A 21,918-nucleotide genomic window follows, 5' to 3' on the forward strand; every position below is an offset into this window, starting at 1 on the left:
TTAGGCCTTTGGGTGATTTCTCTGTTTCCGAACAATTCTAATGAACCTGTCAAACATGTCTGTGAATTGCTGTCATTTCCTAATTGTTCCATATGCAAAGAAACACACTCTCTTAAATTCAAAATGACAAAATATAATGAAATAAACCAATAAAACTTCCCCATCTTATTTTTTCTCCAATCTGAACATTTGTTTGAAGCATTTTCCAGCAATTTAATATAAAAACTGTCATCTACATCTATAAATTCATAAATCAATACTGTTGTATGCTCAACCAATGCACACTTAAAGGAATAGTCCCAAAAAAAGTAAATTATCTCATTATTTACTCACCCCTAATGTTTTATTAAATCCATATGCTGTTATTTTTCATGGAATAAACAAAAAGATGCAGCTCATAACGCAGCTTTTTAAAGTTGACAAAAAATATCATAAAACAACATAAATATAGTACATATACCATGTGCACTAATTACATGCTTCTGCATGCACAAATAGGTTAAGGTTAAGAAAATCCTCTCTTCTTGCATTTCCACGGACAAAAATCCTTTCTGTTGCTCGATCAGAAGAGGCACTATAACAACAACATCATGTTTGATTCCCAAGGAATGCATTTATGGCTGTGAATGTAATATAATGTTGCTTTTGGATAAATGCATTTGTCAAATGTATAAATATAGAATAACATAATAAAGGTTTAAAGTGACCTCAAGGTGACTGAATAATAAAAAAATATCCAAATAATCACACAGAATATACAGCTGATGAATTGAAATTTTTAGTGTTTTCTACAACTTTAAATGAAATGCTTCAAATGGAGCCGTGGCCTTGTTGTTAGTGTATGTGATCTGATACTCATTTTGAATCTGACTTGCAACTTTTTCTTTTGCTTAATTTCTGTTCTCAACCTTTCCCTCCATTTTTCTCCATTTGCATTTTTTTCCTATTTGCATTCCTATAGCTCAAACAGAAAAGCATGGCCCTAGCAATACCAAGGTCATGGGTTCAATTCCCAGACAATGCATGAACTGATAAATGTAAACCTGTCATATAAATGTATCTGCCAAATGCATAATTGTACATTTAAATTCATATGATACAATGAATAAATTGACAAAAGAAGTGTGTTTGAGGTTGAATTTGACTTGTAACACTTTCTTTTGCTGAATTTCTGTTCCCATCATTTCATCCATTCCCTAAATTTTTCCCCATTTGCCATTTTTATGTTATTTGCATTCCTGTAGCTCAAACAGTATGACTCTTGCAGCTCCAAGGTCATGGGTTCGATTCCCAGGAAATCCATAAACTGATAAAGTGTATACAATGCAAGTCAAATTGGATAAAATCAAATGCATAAATGTACATTTAAATTCATATAATATTTTGAATAAAAGTGGCAAAAGAAAAAAAAATGCTTGAAAAATGCAGATACAATTAAAGCACCAATGGCTGCTTGGATGAGTGTGTGTGTGTGTGTGTGTGTGTGTGTGTGTGTGTGTGTGTGTGTGTGTGTGTGTGTGTGTGTGTGTGTGTGTGTGTGTGTGTGTGTGTGTGTGTGTGTGTGTGTGTGTGTGTGTGTGTGTGTGTGTGTGTGTGTGTGTGTGTGTGTGTGTGTGTGTGTGTGTGTGTGTTTGAGGTGGGCTAGGTTGCGATGGTATCCTCGGGCCTTGTGTGGCAGTCTGTGCTGTTACACCTTGCTGCATGTTAAGATTGCCCTGCAGAGACAGCGGGTAGCACAGTCTGCCAGCCCCAGAGAACTGCGAGTCAGGGACGGCTGCCAACACAATGCCCAGGAGAGAGAGGATGGGGCCGAGGGCAGGTGACACACACACACACACACACACACACACATAGAGCCTTCCTCTGGAGCTCATTACAGCGATACCTCAATATGATGCAAACGTGGGCTGTGGTTCTGTGAAACCATACACCAGACGATCCTGCATGTGTGTGCATTCAGAAATGTGCCACTTCTTTTATTCTTCATTTTCATCTCTAAATAGCAGTAGATGGTAGAATGTAAATGAGATGGTTATTACAGCGACGTTCATCAAGCCGGGCTGGAGAGACTTCAATAGCTTGATGAATATGCATGCAAATTTGTTAATTAAGTTAATTATTCTGCTGAAAATTCATTTGTCTTCCAAGGACTTTTTGCAATGATTTTAACATGTTTCTCTCATTAGTCATGCTCCATGCTATTTAAAAGCACTTTGGTCCACTTTTTAAAAGTTTGACAGTGTTGGAATGAGAATGGAAGATTAAAATAAGACGATGGAACAGAAAATGTGAAAAAAATAATAATATTTTTTAAAATAATTATAATTATAATAAAATAATTAAATAATTTAAAATATTTAATAAAATAATTTGGGGGAAAAGTAAATGTCAAATCAAACCAAAATCTCCATCATGTTGAATATTAGATTTTTTTTTTTTGTGAATGCATTTGTGTGTAAAAGAAACATAATGAGCATACTGAGCCATTTTAATTTTTTTATTTGTTTTTTTGTTTTTTTTGGTTAAAGAATTACATTTAAATTCAGCAAAACACTCCAAGCTTAATTCTGATTTGTAATCAAGTTTTTGAAACACTTGTGGTGATACATTATAAATACAATAATACATTATTATTACAATAATACATTATAAATACATTCTGAAAGCTGAACAGAACAAAATGCATTCATTACATTTGCTTAATGATATATTAAGTTCTAATAGAATTGCTGTTTGAAATGAGAGCGGCTCATTAGAATCTAGAGGAAGTGGGATTATGTTGTTACATTAAGCCTGTTTGATCAAGACAAATGTTTGTTTAGTCAATTAGGATATTTACAGTAGCCTGTGCTCTGCCTCTATGAAGGTGATGTCCTCATCAGGGAATTTGCATGAAAATACAAGTGAGTTTTGTTCAGATCTAATTAAATAATACATTTTGCATTTATATGCACTATAAGAAAAAAATCCATAGAAAAATTGAAATGGTTCTGGAAAGGATTTAAATCTGATACCGGATAAGGTGGATATAGACCATTTGGGTTTATGGGATATTGCCCTGCAATTTTAAAATTCAAACAGAAAAAGCACCATATATCTAGATTTAAAATGCTATGTTTTCGTTAAATAAGTTTTCTTAAAGAAATATTAAACATAACACAACAACAAACCTTGCATAACCACATACTTGGCTGATATCGAAGTTCTAGTCTAAAAAAAAAGGAAATGTAAAGTTTGTATGTCCTCTATCAAAGGCAGGCAGCTGGTATTCAGACCTGCCTGTATGTCTGTCTGCATGTTATGAGCCTGTGTGTGTGTGTGTGTGTGTGTGTGTCTGTGTGTATCTGTCAAGTTGTCAGTCTGTGTGCGACAGGAGGCTGTAAATCACTTGAAATCTCTCAGAAATGCAGCAAGCAGCTAGGCTTCTCTGTAGGGGGTCGTCATCTTCTCCTGTCTCAAAACACTCTCTCATATTGCAACAGACCGGCCCGACACATACTGCAAAACTGGCCAAAAACAAGTAGAGACACATGTATGGAGCATGTCTAGGATGCACAGATTGTGGAAGCACATGAAAGATTACAGTTCACACATACCCGTTGCATAACATGAAAACCTGACATTGATGCACATATTTTGTGTTGTAAGGTCCCTTAAAAAATTTTTTTCATACACTTAAATTTTTAATAAGCTCTGTTTCAAAATCTGGTGAGGCACTTGCTGTCTGCTGTGTTAGCAAGTTGCTAAGTAACAAAGACTTCTTTAATAGAGTGCTGAAGGGATGTTGTATTTTTGTAGGCCAAAACCCAAAAATTTGTTTTAGCTCTTTTGGTTCCATCGTCAATGTCCCTTGTGTGTGTGTGTGCTCTTGTTTTTGTGACATATCAGGACACAACTGTGTATAATGACATGGATATGACACAGGTATTACAAGGAGAGGGTGACTTATGAGGACATAACCCATGTCCCCATTTTTCAAAACGTTCATAAATCATACAGAATGAGTTTTTTTTTGAGAAAGTAAAAATGCACAAAGTTTCTTCTGAGGGTTAGGGTTAGGTGTAGGGTTGGTGAAGGGCGATAGAATATACAGTTTGTACAGTATAAAAACCATTATGCCTATGGGATGTCCCCACTTTTCACAAAAAACAAACTGTGTGTGTGTGTGTGTGTGTTTGTGTGCGTGTGTGTGTGTGTGTGTGTGTGTGTGTGTGTGTGTGTGTCTTGGTGGTTGGTGGTTGCTAACAAGTGGCTAAATGCTGTCAGGGACAATAAAGGGATAATTCACCCAAAAATGAAAATTCTGTCATTAATTACTCACCTTCATTTTGTTCCATTTGGGGGAAGTTGTGCCCTAATGGTTAGAGATTCGGACTCGTAATCCAAAGGTTGCGAGTTCGAGTCTTGTGCTGGCAGGGATTGTAGGTGGGGGGAGTGAATATACAGCACTCTCTCCACCTTCAATACCAATCTTCTTGCTACGTTTCTGAACCTTTAAGATATTTTTGATAAAATCCAAGAGCTTTCTGACCCTGCACAGACAGCAACAGAACTACCATGTTCAAGGCCCAGAAAGGTAGGGTGGACATTGTTAAAATATTCAGTGTGACATCAGTGGTTCAACCATAATGTTATGAAGCTACAAGAACACCTTTTGTGCGCAAAAAAAAAAAAAAAAATAACGACTTTATTCAACAATTCTTCTCAGTCTCTTCTCAGTCAGTCTCTGCCTCCATTCATAAGAGTATCAAAAAATGATTGTTCTAGGACAGTGTTATTTTAGTATTATTTAGATACTATTTAAGCTTTTATTATTAATTTCAATTCATTCGTATGCATAGTTTTCAGATAATTTGTCATGTTTTTGTCTTTATATATATATATATATATATATGTGTGTGTGTGTGTGTGTGTGTGTGCGTGTACATATAATTTCAGTTAAAGTTTATTTTATTTCATTTAGGGTTTTTGTTTTAGTTAACTATAAAAAAAAGGAAGGAACTGAGAGCTATAAGACAGAAAGCAAAAATTGATTTCAAACATAAGGTAGAAGATCAATTAGCGAATCAAGATGTAAGGAGCGCTTGGCAAGGCTTGAATAAGATGATGGGGCGTGATTCAAGAAATGTAAATAATGATATCACTATAGGGACGGATGTTTTTAAATGGGTTAATGATTTGAATTTGTTTTATGGAAGATATGATGCAGCCGACAACTGGAATAAGATTGAAGAAATAAGTGATAAGATTCCAGTGGGGCCACACATTTGGTTGACAGGGGACCAAATTAGAAGGTCCCTTAAATGCATTAAGCCCTATAAAGCACCGGGTCCAGATGGCCTTAAGGGCAGAGTTTTAAAGATATGTGTAAATGAACTAACTGACCCCTTAACAAAATTATTTCAGGTTTTATTAGACTTACAGACGATACCAAGTACGTGGAAGTTATCATTTATACGACCCCTTCCAAAAAAAGTGAGAGCAAAAGATCTAGAGGATTTTTGTCCTGTGGCATTAACCTCAATACTAGCTAAATGCATGGAAAGAGTAGTTAGTTATCATCTAAAACCATACATATCAGAAAAATTAGATGTACTGCAATTTGCATATAAATCGCAAAGAGGAACAGAGGACGCAACGCTCACTATGGTCAATACAATTGCTAGCCATTTACAACAAGCAAAGGCTTATGTGCATGTTCTTTTTATTGATTACACCTCTGCCTTTAATACCATGCAGATACATTTACTCTTGGAACGTCTCCTGGTTCTAGGTGTGAATGAGGGAATAGTTCATTGGATAAAGAATTTTCTAACAAATCGACCACAGCGAGATTGTGCTCGGTGGTTCAAATCAGATATTATATCTTTAAACACGGGGGTACCCCAAGGATGCGTCCTGTCACCTCTTTTATTTTCTGTTTGTACAAGTGGTATAAGAGTGCAGCATGATAATTGCAAACTATATAAATATGCAGATGATATGGCACTTGTGGCACTTTTATGGAAAGACTGTGTACATTTTGAGTACGAGGAGCAGGTTTTGAAACTAGAAAAATGGTGTGAAGAAAGTTCTTTATTGATAAATCTAAGTAAAACAAAAGAGTCTAACAAAAATAATGTTATGTGATCAAACTGTTGAAATTGTGAAGACTTTTAAGTATTTAGGAATCATGATAGACTGTAAATTGAACTTCTGTGATAATGTGGCTCTTATTTGTAAGAAAGCAAATCAAAGGCTATTCTTGCTAAGGAAACTGAAAAAATTTTGTGTGAGCAAAGTTTTGTTGCAAAGAGTTTATGCAGGTTTAATTGGGAGTGTTTTAGGGTATAATATAACTGTGTTGTTCGGACGAGTTACTTCTGCGAATAAAGTTAAATTAGATAGAATTATAAAAGTAGCTGGAAAAATTATAGGATTAAAGCAAAAGTCAGTCGCTTAGTTATACCAAATTGCTGTTCAGAGAAAAGCTTTGGTTATAACGAGAGACACAACACACCCCTTGAATCATGTTTTTGAATTATTACCATCACATCGTCGTTACAAAACACCAAAAGCAACGAAAGCAATATATAAACAAACCTTCATACCAAATGCAATAAGTCTTTTGAAAAAGAGATAGGAAATGTATATTTTAATCTTGTCATTGTGGATGTTGTGTATGGTTAGATGTATTTATTGGATGTTGTTTATTGTTAATTGTTTTGTGATTGTATGGCGATAAATTTTCAGCTAAATCTGAACAATAAAGTACTACTACTACTACTACTACTAAAGACACATGCAATTCTCCCATTAAATTTTGCCTAGAATATCTTAGATGGTAATAATTAGCATTCTGCCTACTGTTTCAAACAGCCTTCACCAAGCCTGTGATGCCTAGAGCTGTCTAGGTAGTAAACTCATTAGGTTTTAGAAACGTTGCTATTGTTTACTATGAGGCCCAGAGCCTTACTTTCAGCACCAGTTCAATCTATGCCGTCAAAGCAGTTTAATACTCTCTGGCTGACTTTATGAAGCTTATCTAAATAAACAAAACACCTGAGGTGTCCACAATGACCTGCAACCCCCAGAGGAACCAGCATAAAAATTCCACAAGATGTAATTAAGATCAAGTTCGTTGTGTCTCACCAATTAACCCTGTACATATCTGAGAATGTTAAAAAAGTGTAAGTGTGAACTTTTTTTGCGTGCATATGGTACACAGTCATTCTCAATGACTCCCTTCTCATCTCTAAAAATAGATCATTTAGAAAAACATATTGTAGCGACGCCAGACCGTCCGTTTCCCTGGCAGCTGCCGACACCGTCAGCATGAGCCAATGAAAACACACTGTCCCCTGTTCCCTATTTTAATTGGGATATTTTAGTGCTATTAGCACCAAAGGCTCCACACCTCCTTCCTAAAAAATTAGAAATGCAGACCACACTCGTCATGGTCACTGAATAATGTACAATCTAGAAAATCAGGTGTCTCCAAGAGAAAGCCGAGAATGTGTCTGGCAACGTGTTCTGTTGATGAAGGTTGAGCTTAGACTAGAACATAAGAACTGGATGAATGCCATAATTTTGAGGAGCTGCTGTTTTGAGGTTGAGTGTGCAGAGTGAAAAGAGGGGGTGTTTGGGCTCTGAGGGACTGACACCATATGTTATGTCAGCATTCATTACACTTTTATAGAGGCCTACAGTGCTTCGCTTTCAACGGAATATTTTATCTGTGTATAAGATGTGTCTGCCTAAAGATGTGCACAGAAAACAGTTTTAATATTTGATTTTTAATCTATCAAAAGTTATAAATTGGCAAGGTAGGTGTACACCGATATCAATTATATATCGCCATCTGCTGGTTTCAAAAGTACTGACATATAGATTAATATGTACAAACAGCGTTCTCACAAAGAGATACATGGAGATCATGGGGAAAACAATGGAACTTTTCTCCTCTGAGAAAAATGTCTTTCTTCCTTTCTCAAGCATATAAGGAATGATATATCTAAATAAAGAGTGCATGCAGACAGTGGTAGTAAGGCAATTGGCTAAATTTATTTTTTGCACATATGATATATAACAATAAATACTCAAACGTTTAATTGAACCAGCCGGTTTAATATGTTAGTTTTGAACAACTAATACTTATAAATTAGAATAATATTTGTACATTTTGTCATCCAAACAAAAATGACAATATTGTCATATATTTAGTAGTTTCTGAATGAACAAGTGCAAAGTAAATCAATAATAGTCTGCATAATTAACGTATATTTGAACTGAAAAGTTGAAGTATATATATATATGTTCTCAAAACCAGTTTTATTTTATTTTTATTAATATTTTGAATTAGCTTTTGTTTTTTATATGTTCAGTTTGCAGTCATTATGTCATTTTTATTCGTTTTTGTTCTTTTAAATATTACTATTCAAGTTTAATTTTTTATTTAATTTTTTGTTTTTGTTTATTTCAATTTATTAATTTTAGTGCTTGTATTTAACCTTTATTCAGTTAGTTGCAAATGCAACATTTCAAATTTGTCGCTTATTTTAAATCTAATATTTATATATATTTTGATTTATACATATTTTTATTTTAGCTTTAGTTCAGTTAACAAGAATGTTTTTAATAGATTCAACGATGATAACCATGCTTTAGACAAAGTGTATTTTGATATATGTGACCCTGGACCACAATACCAGTCTTAAGTGTCAATTTTTCGAATTTGAGATTTATAAGTCATCTGAAAGATGAATAAATAAGCTTTCCATTGATTTATGGTTTATTATAGGACAATATTTGGCCGAGATACAACTATTTGAAATTCTGGAATCTGAGGGTGCAACAAAATCTAAATACTGAGAAAATCACATTTTAAGTCATCCAAATGAATTCTTAGCAATGCATATTACTGATCAAAAATAAAGGTTTGAAATATTTACAGTAGGAAATTTACTAAATATCTTCATGGAACATGATCTTTACTAAGTTTTTTTTTTGGGCTATTGCTAAAAATATACCCCAGTGACTAAAGACTGGTTTTGTGGTCCAGGGTCACATACTGTATATCAGGTTGGGGCAGGTTGTCACATTGATTTTGAGATAAATGTTTTTTACTTTTTATTTTTATTTTTTTATGTGCTTTTAACCAATTTGTTAATAGCAATTTGTGTTTTGCTCATAAGTTTTTCTTTTTTCTTTTTGTGTCTATATTAAAATTCCATGAAAATCCATTAAATAGCACATATGTTTAAAATGCAGATTTTTTGTATTTTTGTTCTATTTCTGTTGTTAGAATAATGCTGTTTGTAATTAATTTTGCATTTTGATCTTCATTCTATTTCCTTCACACCTTCATCAATGAATTCAGTGAGTTCATCTCAAAGGTAAATATAAACTACAGTATAATTTTTGTTCCAGTTAACCTGCTGAAAGACAACGCGCTGGTTTTACAGGGGTTTTGGACAGTCTTAAGCAGGTGAAGATGTCAGACCAGCTTCCTCACCAGCTAAATCCACTGAACAATATAAGATTGACTTAAACTAAGACCTTGGCCTGTTGGTCAGACATGACAACGGTACTCGAATAAAGTTGGAAATAAGGGTCAATGTCACTAATGTTATTTATAATCAATATCAATCTGCAGTGAAACAGCATCTGAAGCTGAATCACTGCTTATAGAGATGTGGGCGGAGAGGGGTGAATGCTCGGGAATGCAATACTTCACAAAAACAATAACAGCTGGCTGGCCTCTGGCTAAACACAAACAAAAATAATGGAATCTGCTGATTGCCAGATGGGCATTTAACAGTTTTGTCCAATATCAAGCTCTCATGTGGAATTAATACACATGCATGTGTAGCCATTCCTTTCTTTTTTTAAATTTAAACACACAATAAGTGCATAATACTCAGTGAGCTGTAAAATGGATTTCAAGCTTCTTAAAAAGTGGTAGAGATCAATTGTTCTTATATAAATGGACTTATTGTTAAAATGAGTGGGGGAAAGAAAACAAAAGCATTTAAGAGCAGGAAGAGTGTGCTGATGAATCGGAGACATCCATCATTAACTCTGTGTGTTTGTCTGGTGGAGGTAATGGAGTGAAGCGGAAAGGACGGTGGACAGCCCCAGGCATCCGCACGTACTCCGTCTGTTTCCGTCTAATTCAGACACCAGCCACTAAACTGCTGAGGCCAAAACTCAGCAATTCATTCCTTTGGACAAACAGCCTTTGGTTTTTACAAGCTGGACTCCGAGAAAAAAAAAACCCTGTGTTGTACACAAATCATTATTTGAGTCGAATGAATCAATCGAACCGATTCACAAAAGCAGCTATAACTCACGAATCGGCCCGAGCGGTTCTCGAGTCAACAATTTACTGGTGTCTCTGAGGTGCATTAATGTATTTTTGAATTTTCTCAGTCACTTTCATCCGCAAAATGGCTCAAAACCCTTTCCTTCTGACTCGCGTGACTGACTGAAAGGACTGACTATTGAACGTGACATCTCTTTTTGTTAACGAACCGAATTAACTATAATAGTGAACTACATGAAAGATTCGAACATCTTTGTGAATAAACTCGTTGAACACCTCGTTCACAAGTTTTATGACTATGTAAAAGTGACTGGTGAATATATAGACAATTAAAATGACGCAAAAAATTAAGTTAATGAATTATTTTCATTATTATAATTTTTTTTATAATTTGCATTCTGGCTTATTATTGCTGTTTTTATAGCTTGATAAAAGGCATGTCCACCAGGATAAACATCTCATTAACAAACAAGGAGATATGGGGTTTAGGACTTATCATAAATGTGTAAAGATTATTGATGATCAGAGCTTACAAATTGTAATCAGTGATTACACATTATATGATGAAAACTGTAAACTGTAACTTATTATTATTTATATAACTTGTTTTAAACTTACCACTGAATGTACCATATTGATATTAAACAAAAAAAAAAGCACATTAGACCAGGGTTTGCCAAACTGTGCTTAACGTAAGATCTACAGTGGGTTTGTGAGTTGATGATAGTCATTAATTAAACACTAAAAATTGAAATATTTATTTTGATAACCTGCATGTCAATGTGACCATTAAGTGACTTTGAACTGTAAACATGCAGTTAATTAAATATTAATATTATTTAAATTATTTAAATAGGAATATTTCATGTCAAAGTGGTTTTGGCTGACAAAAATGTTTATGAATCAATTTAAAAGAAGAATTTGTGAGAATAAATTATGAATGATTTACTGGCATTGTGTGAATATATAATTATGTTATGCATATAAAGTAAATGCAATCTGATTGTGAACATTATACATGACAAGCATTTGATTTTTGGAAACTCATTATAAAGATTACATGTAATCAGTTACTACTAGCATTAACTTTAAAATTAAGTTAAATGGTTTAAATGGTTAAATGCAAATAGAGTCCCAAGTAATTCCTTTTCAGACATTCAACTTCAGATGTTTTTCCGGTGGTAAAAAGTGTTTGAAATGCCCACACAGCCTGCCATTCCTTGCCCTTTAAAGAGGATTACGCTCATGTTTGTGCCTGGCGGGACAGACTTAGACCACAGCTGAAAGGATTTTCAGCCCTGATAACAAGCCAAACTACGAGAGTTAACAAAAGCGGTTTACCAACCAGAAACATTATAAACTTCCTCAGAATAATTCACCAGTGTAAATCAGTACATCCATACAATGTTATTTCCTTAAACATTTCCATGAGAATCAAATTTGAATTGTTAATTTCAATTAAGGACATACTCCTAATACTTTAACGTCATACAAATTATACAGAAGGAATGTACAAAGACCGATTTTATTCATTTGTGCAGTCCAGATTTATATAAGCAATGTTTGCGTTCAGATAATCCTGAAAGTAATGTCTTAAAATACTTTGCTCAAGTAAACAATGTCCCATTCAAGTAGCTAATTTAATTAGGGAAGAGAAGACAATAGTCAAATCTGCAAAGTCATAACTTTATTGTCCTTGATAAAAAGATATCATGCAGTTGAGTATCTATCATAAAATGTTCAAAAAAAGTAATCAACAAAAATTCAGATCAGCCTGGATTGAATGGTTTGCTTGAGGTCATTATGAAGATTCGGGCTTGAAATGACTGAAAAGAAATAACCGTTTTACCCTGCTGTCATTGTTATTAACATCGGATCATGAAAACCCTGCCGTGAATATACTAATATACAGGCCTTTAGAAAGACCTGAAGGAGCCAGCATTTTAAAATCCATGAACCTTCAACTGCTCTTCCTTTACAATGTTGATCTGTGAATTAGACAGTGAAAAGGAGTAAATTAGTTTAGGCTTTTACTATGTAGTCCAGAACAAAAATCACAATAGCAATCAAATTAACAACTCAAACATACTCTCTACAAAGAAACAGCTTGCAACTAGTATAATGATTTTCCACACATAAGCATATTTTACCTCCATCAAAAACTGACAGATATTCTTCCTCTGGTCCCCCTGTAACTGAATCACCTCTCCATACTCCGGGTGCTCGATCACCGTACCATTGCAGGCAAATTTCTGTCAAATAAAACAGTGCAATATTAAAATCAACATCAAATAGCACTTTGGGGGAAATGCTTTCAAATAACAAAAAGTTAGACTATACCTTCTTAAAGGCTTTTACAAGTTTCTTTTTATCATAATCGTCGGAGATGCCTTGCACTGTGGTCAGCGTTTTGCGGCCGTTCCGTTGTTGAATCCTTATGTGGATTTTATCCTCAGTCCCAGCCGGGAGCAAGTCATCACCCTTAGTTGCATCAGCAAAGGGATCTAGAGAGAAACATTACAGTCGTATGTGTAAGATTAGTGTCTTGTAATAAGAGCTCAAGACTAAAATAATTGAAAGTCATGCAATGGTAATGAGATCAAATAATGAGCACCATCTGATTGTGGTTTATTATAATCACTGATATACATACGTTTTTTGTTTTTTGCTTAACCTGTTCTTCAAACAAAATTGCATTTTCCCTATTGTTTTTTAGCTTTTAAAATTCTCTGGTATTTTCCATGTTTCCCTTCTTTTTTTCTCTAAGAAAAATGCTTATTCATTGCATCGGTTTATAAATAACATGTTCGTACTGATATATTTACGAGCGCGCACTAAACAAATCATAAAGACGATGCTTGAGATCCTTTCCGTTTGAAAACTCGTGCACAAAGCGTGCAACTTACCGAAGGACTGGAGGTTCTGTATATTGGACATGCGATAATACTGCGATTACTTCAAAAGATGAAAGATCTCAGCGATCAGTGCCGCTTGGAGATGCTTAGATTTGGTGTTACTTTATATAACAAACAACAGAACGACTGCTTTTAATCTTCTTGACGCAACTACCAAACGTCTCTAACGTAGAACACAGCGGAAGTGCTTTATGAACGATGACAAAAGGCTTTAAGTGCATTTCTATGGTGCATTTCCAGCTGCATTTAATTTAGGATCAGATATATGCAGATAAGAAAGTAGGTTTATTTTAAGAATATATATATATATACTTTTTTGGGTTTTTTTTTTTGTTGTTGTTGAGAATATTCACTATTTTCTCCGGTTTCACGGTTGTTAGTGGAAAAAATAAATAAAATCGCAAATTCCATTAAAGACGCTAAATTGCTATTTGAAATTGCTGATTGAATAATCGCATGCGATATTACAAAATTAAAAATTCACGTTATCCTACTAGTCGTTTTTAATATAAAATAAATAAAGAAATAAAAAATATAAAAGGTTTTAAAATTTTAATATACAATAAATAAAGAAATAAAAAAGATAAAAGATAAAATGTGTTAAATTCAAAACAAATCTCAATAAAAAGTCAGTAAAACCTTTTAAATGCCTTATGTGAACCATACAAGGAATATTGTGATCTAATTCTTTGTTCTTGTTATCGAATCATTTTATTATATTTATTTTGACTATTTACTGACAGTTTGGCGCATGAAGCACGGACAAAATTAGTCAAATATGCCTCTCACGGCGTAATAATATTTATGCAGGTGGTTTATTTTCTACCCATTCTTTTGAGGGTCTTTAAACAACCCGGAAGTAAAGCTAACCGGTCACTGAGTTCATAAATTAACGACTCCAACACGCCAGTTTGGTTATAGTGTAATTGTATATTATCATCACAATATTTATGACTTCCAAAGTAGTGTATTTATCATATAAATAACAAAGATGCTCTGTTTTTACAGGCACTAACGTTATATCTGCGGATGCGTTGCAGTGCCACACACTACACATACACTAGAGGGCGTTAAAGAGAGAAGATACAATTTTAAATGTTTATTTTGATCATAATAAGAAATGGAACGAAGCTTAATGGCTTTTTAATTTATTGTCATTTTCGTATCGTTCTAATGTTTGTTGTTTTATTGGCTTGTTATACGATTATTTTACGATTTTATGATACAGTTGATTGTTAATAAGGTAATGAACTAAACATTTAACGCAATACGTTTTCGCGCCTTACCGTTATTGTCCAGCAGGCAGCAGCCGCGGCACTATAGACAACTATTTATGATTTAAACCACCACCGAAGAAGTGAGGACATACGTAAGACTGATGAATTCGCTGAATTTAACAACGCTGTCTTTCGGTTATAAAAAGGAGAGGGAGGAGTCACCGGTGAGATTAACAACACCCTGAGATTAACCTAAGAACAGAAGAGCAGTGGATCTGACAAGAGAAAATTTAAGCGAAATATGTTTTCTCTTCCTACAGCCTTTCAGACGCAGGTATTGTTTTAAACAGTAGCACTTTGTGTGAATAAATGACTGGCTTTAGCGAGTAATGGAAACTAAACAGTGTCATTGAGGCATGCTTTTGTAAATGTAATCTGATCAAAGTAGATATTTATACAAATCTACAAAGTAGATACAATTATATCGTTTGTTTTAACAACGGTTTATTTCTGGCGTAAATCATCTGACTGACTGTTTGTTTACAACTGCTGAGATCCTTCTTAATTTTTCTTCACTGTTGACTGAACATATACTATACAGATATGCTATACTTATATATTATATTGAAGTATTTTTAGCTTCTCCTGTATTTTTCTTATGACGTTGTTATGTAGTCGTACCTTCACGCTGTTATACAACAAAACCAAGAGCTGTTTAATAGAGAGAATGAGTGTGTAAAGTAAGTTTCAGTAGTGTGTCAGTATGTCAAGAGTGCGTAACTGACCTACAGACCAATATACTCTGTTAGCAATCATAAAAAGAGATTATATGTGAGTTTATCAGTCACATTGACTATATGATAGCATAAGGACTATATGGAAACTTACTGCAATTGTATTCTTTTATTTGCTAACCAGTATTTTCCACACAAGGTTATGCAATGTGACCAAATGTTATCTTTTTTAGGGAACAGTGCCTTTGACCCATTTGATCAATGTGGTCCAGTACCTGAAGAGTTCAGCCAACACTGCCATTACCACATCAGTGCAGAGTCTACACAGAGACCTTTCACCTGAACATGACCCACTTCTGAGTGAGGTAGGACAGTCACAATAACAGCACGCACTGTTTTATAGCACGTACATTCTAGAGCTCTTGTTTACGCTAGGGTTCTGATAGGTAATTAAAAACAAACCAGTTTTATTACTAGAAATAAGATGCATTTAAAATGAAAAACACTAACTTGCGTTATTGGAGGTAGTTGCCAGTACAGCATTTCTAAGTTTCATTTAGTTTAACCTGAAGTCTTAGAATAACTAAAACGTAATAAAAAAATATATTAATAAAAACTATATAGCCAAATTACTAAGATTTCTAATCTGGGCTAACGTTATAAGATGCTTTAAATGCATTACCTTGAATTCTCTGTGTCAAAGCTGTTTTGAAAATTGCTTTCACTAAAATTTAAATGAAAATGGAAAACATACAAATAAAAACATGTGAAATTGTAATAATTTAAACTAAGTTAAAATGTGATGCTAAAAAACAATTCCCAATTGGCTTGTTTTCACAGCCCAAAGTAAACTTAAAGGACCTGGGTCTGTCAGAGCTGAGGTTCAGTCATGTATGGGATGTTCTGAAGCGCCTGCTGCCTTCTATAGATCCAGAGGAGAAATCCATATCCAGCGCTGCTCAAAACCCAACAACATGGAGAACATCTCACATTTCTGCCTCCTCCTTCTTCCAAAACAAATATGGTGAGGTTACCCACAAGATGAGGTGATGATGTTTTATAGTACATTGTCTCTGTGAAGTGTTGGTGGTTTTTTGTTTTGTTTTTGTCAGCATTATGCTATTGAGCATTTAAATAAAGGTTGGTCCAAATTTACAGGAAATTACATTGTTCCATTTTAAACCCACTGAATACTTTGTGCAAGCTAGATCACAAGTTCATTAGTACGTTACATTTAATATGATGTTGAAATATTCTGTTTCATGCACTAGCACGTTTACTGATTCACAGCAGCTTTCCAGTCTTAAAAAATGTATTTAAAATTTTTTCTTGTCATTTAGAAACTAATGGTCCATTTTGTGTAATGTAAGTTGTATGTTTTCTTTTTAACATAGGGTTCTCTCACAAACACGTGGGACTATTTGGCTCTCCGGTGTTTCGCAGGCAAAGTACCAGCCCGCTCCAGGCGGCCTGCGTAGATCTACATCATCTGCAATGTAATCTTTACCTACAGAGACCAAAAGATAAAGGGCCATTCACATCAAGGATTTTAACTATAACAATAAGTCTCATCTATAAAGTTGTAATAATTGTTATAATTCTATGAGAACAGTGAAGTTCACACCACAACTATAATGATAACATCATAGATAAACATTGCTGTTGAAATCATTTCAGAATATAATTAAAAAAAACATTGACAAGCAATCAGAATCCATCCTGCTTTAAAGAGCTTGACCATTTAAAGGAACAGACAACAAAACTGCAGTGCGCTCTTAAGTTAAACGAAATATTAATCTCCGTTGTTGTGAATTTTAGTATAGTTATTGTTATATTTATCATTGCTGTGAATGAGGTCTTTACTCAGTTGCATGCTTTTACATTACTGAAACTGATGTATGTTGTGTTTTTGCTTAGTATGGGTCCAAAACAGAGGTTTCAGGACAATGAAGTCCAAGATCAGACATCTACAGTCTGGTTTTGAAGGTCCAGTAGATGCAGAGAATTATAAGCCAGTCTTTATGAAAGTTAGTAAGCTGCATAACACTGGGGAAATAATAGTTAAGGCAGGTATGAAAAGTCTGAATGTGCTTAACCTGCTTCCTTGTATTTTTCCTTATCCCATGTCTTCTTCAGGACCCCCTTGTGAAGGAAAAGCAAGTCATGGGGAGTCTTGAACAGTTATTGAAACAGAATAACTTGTCAGAATCTGACCAGGATGCTTTTAAGATAGGCTTCACAGAGGGCATCATGAAAGCTCAGGCTCTGACACAGAGAACTCAAGGTAATTCATTTAAAGCATCTTGTCTAACATTAGCCCAGACTTCACTTTACATTAAAAAATGTGTTTGCTACAGGAACTTTGTTCTTAATTCTTATGTTTCTAACAGACTCTGTAAAAAGGACACGTCTGATTATTTTTGTCCTCCTGCTGGTGGGTCTGTATGGTGTGTCCAGAAGCCCTCTCTTCTCGGGTAAAGGGTCATTTTCTGACACTGGTTTGTTTCCCATTGTTTTCTTTCTTTACATTTGCTTCCCTAGAATATATTGATTGATAGCATGCATTTGACTGTAGCTGGATAATAATGTAACCGGTTGTAACATGAAATGTTTTGCTGCTGTGGTGTGAAATTGTACTTGGTACTTTTTTTTTAATATATATTTTGTGTTCTGAGCAGATCATTCATATGCAATATGTTCAAGTCTTAATTTGATCTATTTACCCATGAAGTTCGTTTCCGCACCACCTCTGGTCTGGATTCAGCTGTGGACCCCAGTCAGATGAAGAATGTCACCTTTGAACATGTAAAAGGTGTCGAGGAGGCCAAAAACGAGCTTCAGGATGTTGTCGAATTTTTGCGAACCCCCCAGAAATTCACTGTGCTCGGTGGTAAACTTCCCAAAGGTGAAACTCTTTACTTCATTTACTTATGGACATAGGTTTTTTTGTTTTTCATTTGTATAAAATATCTAACCTGGATGTGTATTCTAGGTATCTTGCTCGTGGGGCCTCCAGGAACAGGAAAAACCCTGTTGGCCAGAGCTGTAGCAGGTGAAGCAGACGTGCCCTTCTACTACGCCTCCGGGTCAGAGTTTGACGAAATGTTTGTGGGAGTCGGCGCGAGTCGCATCAGAAACCTTTTCAGTGAGTCTTTTAAGGAACAACATAGTCTTACATTGCCCATAATGCTTCTGCTGTTAATAAAATCACTAATTTTTTTTTTTTTTTCTGTCATTTTTCACTAATTTTTCAGAGGAAGCCAAAGCTAGTGCACCGTGTGTAATATTTATCGACGAACTGGACAGTGTAGGAGGAAAGAGAATCGAGTCTCCAATGCACCCATACTCACGACAAACTATCAACCAGTTGCTCGCTGAGATGGATGGGCATGTCAATGGCTTTTTATTACATTTCTTCTTTTTGAAAGAAATTACAAAGGTCTTACTGTAGTATTTTGATGATTTCAGGTTTAAACCCAATGAAGGAGTCATTGTGATTGGAGCTACGAACTTTCCTGAAGCTTTGGACAAGTAGGTTTCTCCATCCATCTGTTCAAAGGATAGTTTAATAAAAAAATTAAAAATCTGTCATCATTTACTCACCTTCCTAACCAAACCCATAACACTTCTTTGAAACTCAAATTAAGATATTTTTGAAAAAAAGAGTGTTTCCTTAAAAATGAATCCATATAAGTTGACTGGTTTATTCCAAGTCATGTGAAGATCAAGATCACAATTGAGCCTTTGACTCTAGCTTTAACATGAAACTCATACCAGATTGTTTGAACTGTTTCTATCCATCCATGTATTTCTCTGATAGGGCACTATGTTTCTTTAACTATTTATCTATTTTACTCTGAAATCATACAATCTTTTTGATGGCCTAAATGTATAAAACTCTCATGATAATGCATGTTTTAGTGCTCTGGTGAGACCTGGCCGGTTTGACATGCAGGTCACCATCCCAAGACCAGATGTGAAGGGACGCAAAGAAATCCTGGAGTGGTATTTGAAAAAAATTAAAGTGGATTCTGGTAAGAATTCTTAAGAGAAACCAAACATATTTTAAAAGATTCTTGTTTTCTTGAACTCTGTTTTTGTGTGTTTTGTAGCTGTTGATGCAGAGATCATTGCAAGGGGAACAGTGGGTTTCTCTGGAGCCGGACTGGAGAACTTGGTGAACCAGGCGGCGCTGAAAGCAGCAGGCGATGGGAAAGACCTGGTGACCATGAAGGAGCTGGAGTTTGCGAAGGATAAGATCCTGATGGGTGAGGGCAGTAGGGACATTCAGATTTCTCTCTGCAACATGTGATGGGGATTGATGCTTCGGTCAAAGAGATTCTTTCCTGACATCCTCTTCTCTGTCCAGGCCCTGAGCGCCGGAGTGTGGAGATAGACAAGAGGAATAAGACGGTCACAGCCTATCATGAATCAGGACATGCTATAGTGGCTCATTACACCAAAGACGCAATGCCCATCAACAAAGCTACCATCATGCCACGCGGCCCTTCACTTGGTCATGTGCGTATGTCTTAATATTTCATTATGATGTTAAGTAGTTGTTTCACAATGATAGATTTTCAGACAAAAAAGTTGAGTAGAGGAGTTTTGCAGAAAGAGGCTTCAAGAAATGCTTTTGCTAGGGTTATACATCATAAAACCATTGTGCTGCTTTCTCTGTTTTCTCTGGTCTCTCTCAGGTATCCTTGCTGCCAGAGAATGACCGCTGGAATGAGACACGGGCCCAGCTTCTGGCCCAGTTGGACGTCAGCATGGGTGGCAGGGTTGCTGAGGAACTGGTGTTTGGAAATGATCACATCACTACTGGTGAGAGGTGTTCCTAACTGAACATTGCTACTTTGAATTCTAGGTGATATAAACATCATGATGTTTTATTTGTGCCTACTACAGGGGCATCCAGTGATTTTGATGGAGCCACTAAAATAGCACAGATGATGGTGACGCGGTTTGGAATGAGTGACAAGGTAATGATTTCATAATTTAAGCCAAGGTTTCCCAAACTGGGGTTTGTGAGTTGATGATAAAGTTATAAATATAATTTGATTAATTAATACAACATTTTAAAAATTTTATTTCATTTGTTTACCTGCATGTTGTGACAATTATTGCACATCAGAGAACCGTGAACACGTAAACGTAGAGTTTAATTATTGAAATATTAACTTCAGGTCAGTATTGTAGGTCAAAGGGATTCAACTGATTCAAATCACACTTTAAGTGAAAATATTTAATATATTCAAATATACAAGAAATTTTAGCCATTTGAGTCCTTTCACGTGTACAAAACCATTAGGGATGAGTAAGCGCTCACATTCCAGACTTAAAAATCTATTTCATCCTAATCCCTTCCCATTCACTCAATACAAAAATGAGCAGGACATATGCAGGGTCTAAACTACATTCAGATCCACCCATCTCTAACATCTGGATCCTGTCGTAATCAGAAACTTGTATGAAGACTTTGTGCATTACTATTCACTCACAGTCACCTTTCTGTGCTTTGAGCAGCTGGGGGTCATGACCTATAATGACCTGACGAAGCATAGCCCGGAGACCCAAGCTGCTGTAGAACAGGAAGTCAGGGTGCTGTTGCAGGTAGGCGTTTAGTTTTTGTTTGTATGCAATATTTTAATGGAAATTATTGCAATTTATCATCTAATTTTATTTTTCAGGACTCGTATGAAAGGGCAAAGAATCTACTTAAGACCTACAGCAAAGAACACAAGCTGCTGGCCAATGCCCTGCTGACTTACGAGACTCTAAATGCAAAGGAAATTCAGTTGATCCTTGAAGGAAAGTCACTGGATCCCAGATGATGAAGTCTTGGATTAACAGAGACATTTCAAGCCACCATCTTACCTTATCTGTAAATATAAATATTTGTAGTAAGTAAGACATATGAAAGACTTTCTAGCCTTATTTTCAGGTGAAACATTGGCTTTCAAACAGACAGAAAGCTAACAGAAATTCAGATCTTTCCTATTAATTTGAGAGGGTAAATTGATGCCAAAAGTACATATGCCTCAGTGAACCAATGGTAATAACTACAAATCAGTTAAACTATAAAGTCTTGCTTTGTTTTTAGATCCTAAGTATATAACAGGAAAATGATGACCTTCTTTACGATGTTCATTTTGTTCATCATATTCTCTTTTAGAGATTGAAGCACTTTCTTACAAGTCATTTTATGAAATGGAGAAAAACAGGAAGGTCATTGAAAGCAAGTGGCAAATCAGAATGTCCCATTTTCAATAATCATAGTACAGATTGTTCACTTTTACCATGCAATCTTAAACCACAAACCAAGTATGAATGGGACTTCAGAATGTCAGTATTATTTTAAGATGAGCAATTGACTCTTGAGTACTGTAGATTTTTGTGCAATGTTACTGTTTACCTTGGTAGGTCTTAATTTTATTCATTAAGTTATTTCTTTCAGTATACTTTTTCCAGGGGTAGCTAAAAGCCTCCTGCCTCATTTGGGTTGTCTGCATGTGTATGTTTAAATGACTCGGGTAACTCCACTGTTTATATGTGTGTTTGGAAAATTATTTTTATGCTTTCTTTTGAAATTTGTACCATGATAATTTTTATTTCTCTCAATCAGAAATGAACATGGATAGACTAAATAAAGAAAATAAATAAAGCTTATTTCCTTGTCGTTTCCTGAAAGCAAAATTGTTAAGCTGGGTATAAGACTGAAATGAATTTGATTTAATTCCATGGAT

At 35.1% G+C, this 21,918-nt stretch overlaps 2 protein-coding genes and 2 long non-coding RNA genes across 5 annotated transcripts in view; 3 read left to right on the plus strand and 1 right to left on the minus strand.

Moving 5' to 3' along the window:
• Positions 1-21,918, plus strand: part of LOC132124246 (uncharacterized) — a 252,992-nt gene that overhangs the window by 35,822 nt on the left and 195,252 nt on the right. The gene's annotated exons all lie outside the window — the stretch shown is intronic.
• Positions 11,452-12,136, plus strand: LOC132123827 (uncharacterized). Its single transcript, XR_009426691.1, has 2 exons — positions 11,452-11,694; positions 11,939-12,136. It is a non-coding gene; the product is annotated as an uncharacterized LOC132123827 (long non-coding RNA).
• LOC132123826 (eukaryotic translation initiation factor 1b) lies at positions 11,976-13,412 on the minus strand. The gene is made up of 4 exons (XM_059534515.1): positions 13,210-13,412; positions 12,644-12,807; positions 12,454-12,555; positions 11,976-12,291 (listed from the first exon to the last, which is right to left on the minus strand). The coding sequence occupies exons 1-4, from the start codon at positions 13,238-13,240 to the stop codon at positions 12,247-12,249; spliced, it is 342 nt and encodes a 113-aa protein (XP_059390498.1). The 5' UTR covers positions 13,241-13,412; the 3' UTR covers positions 11,976-12,246.
• LOC132124238 (ATP-dependent zinc metalloprotease YME1L1-like) lies at positions 14,722-21,841 on the plus strand. Of its 2 annotated transcripts, none has more exons than XM_059535169.1 (18): positions 14,722-14,769; positions 15,403-15,534; positions 16,010-16,193; positions 16,564-16,665; positions 17,087-17,196; positions 17,306-17,453; positions 17,560-17,667; positions 17,901-18,074; positions 18,162-18,314; positions 18,424-18,556; positions 18,638-18,700; positions 19,091-19,203; positions 19,282-19,437; positions 19,539-19,690; positions 19,870-19,996; positions 20,081-20,154; positions 20,699-20,785; positions 20,863-21,841. In XM_059535169.1, exons 1-18 carry the CDS (start codon positions 14,737-14,739, stop codon positions 21,004-21,006), a joined length of 2,193 nt encoding a protein of 730 aa, XP_059391152.1. In that variant the 5' UTR covers positions 14,722-14,736; the 3' UTR covers positions 21,007-21,841. The 2 variants fall into 2 exon arrangements, with proteins under 2 accessions (XP_059391152.1, XP_059391153.1); XM_059535170.1 differs by having other exon boundaries at positions 17,560-17,643.

Source organism: Carassius carassius, chromosome 42, assembly GCF_963082965.1.
Source record: "Carassius carassius chromosome 42, fCarCar2.1, whole genome shotgun sequence".
NCBI classification, from domain to species: Eukaryota; Metazoa; Chordata; class Actinopteri; order Cypriniformes; family Cyprinidae; genus Carassius; species Carassius carassius.

Excerpts from the sequence above, each read along its gene's own strand:
- LOC132124238 (XM_059535169.1), top strand. The coding sequence starts at position 14,737 with ATGTTTTCTCTTCCTACAGCCTTTCAGACGCAG. Across the intron at positions 17,668-17,900 it reads AGGGTCATTTTCTGACACTG|TTCGTTTCCGCACCACCTCT; the intron begins GTTTGTTTCCCA and ends TTACCCATGAAG. Across the intron at positions 19,691-19,869 it reads GCGGCCCTTCACTTGGTCAT|GTATCCTTGCTGCCAGAGAA; the intron begins GTGCGTATGTCT and ends GGTCTCTCTCAG.
- LOC132123826 (XM_059534515.1), bottom strand. The coding sequence starts at position 13,240 with ATGTCCAATATACAGAACCTCCAGTCCTTCG. Across the intron at positions 12,556-12,643 it reads TTGTAAAAGCCTTTAAGAAG|AAATTTGCCTGCAATGGTAC; the intron begins GTATAGTCTAAC and ends TTTATTTGACAG. Across the intron at positions 12,292-12,453 it reads TCTGTCAGTTTTTGATGGAG|ATCAACATTGTAAAGGAAGA; the intron begins GTAAAATATGCT and ends TCTAATTCACAG.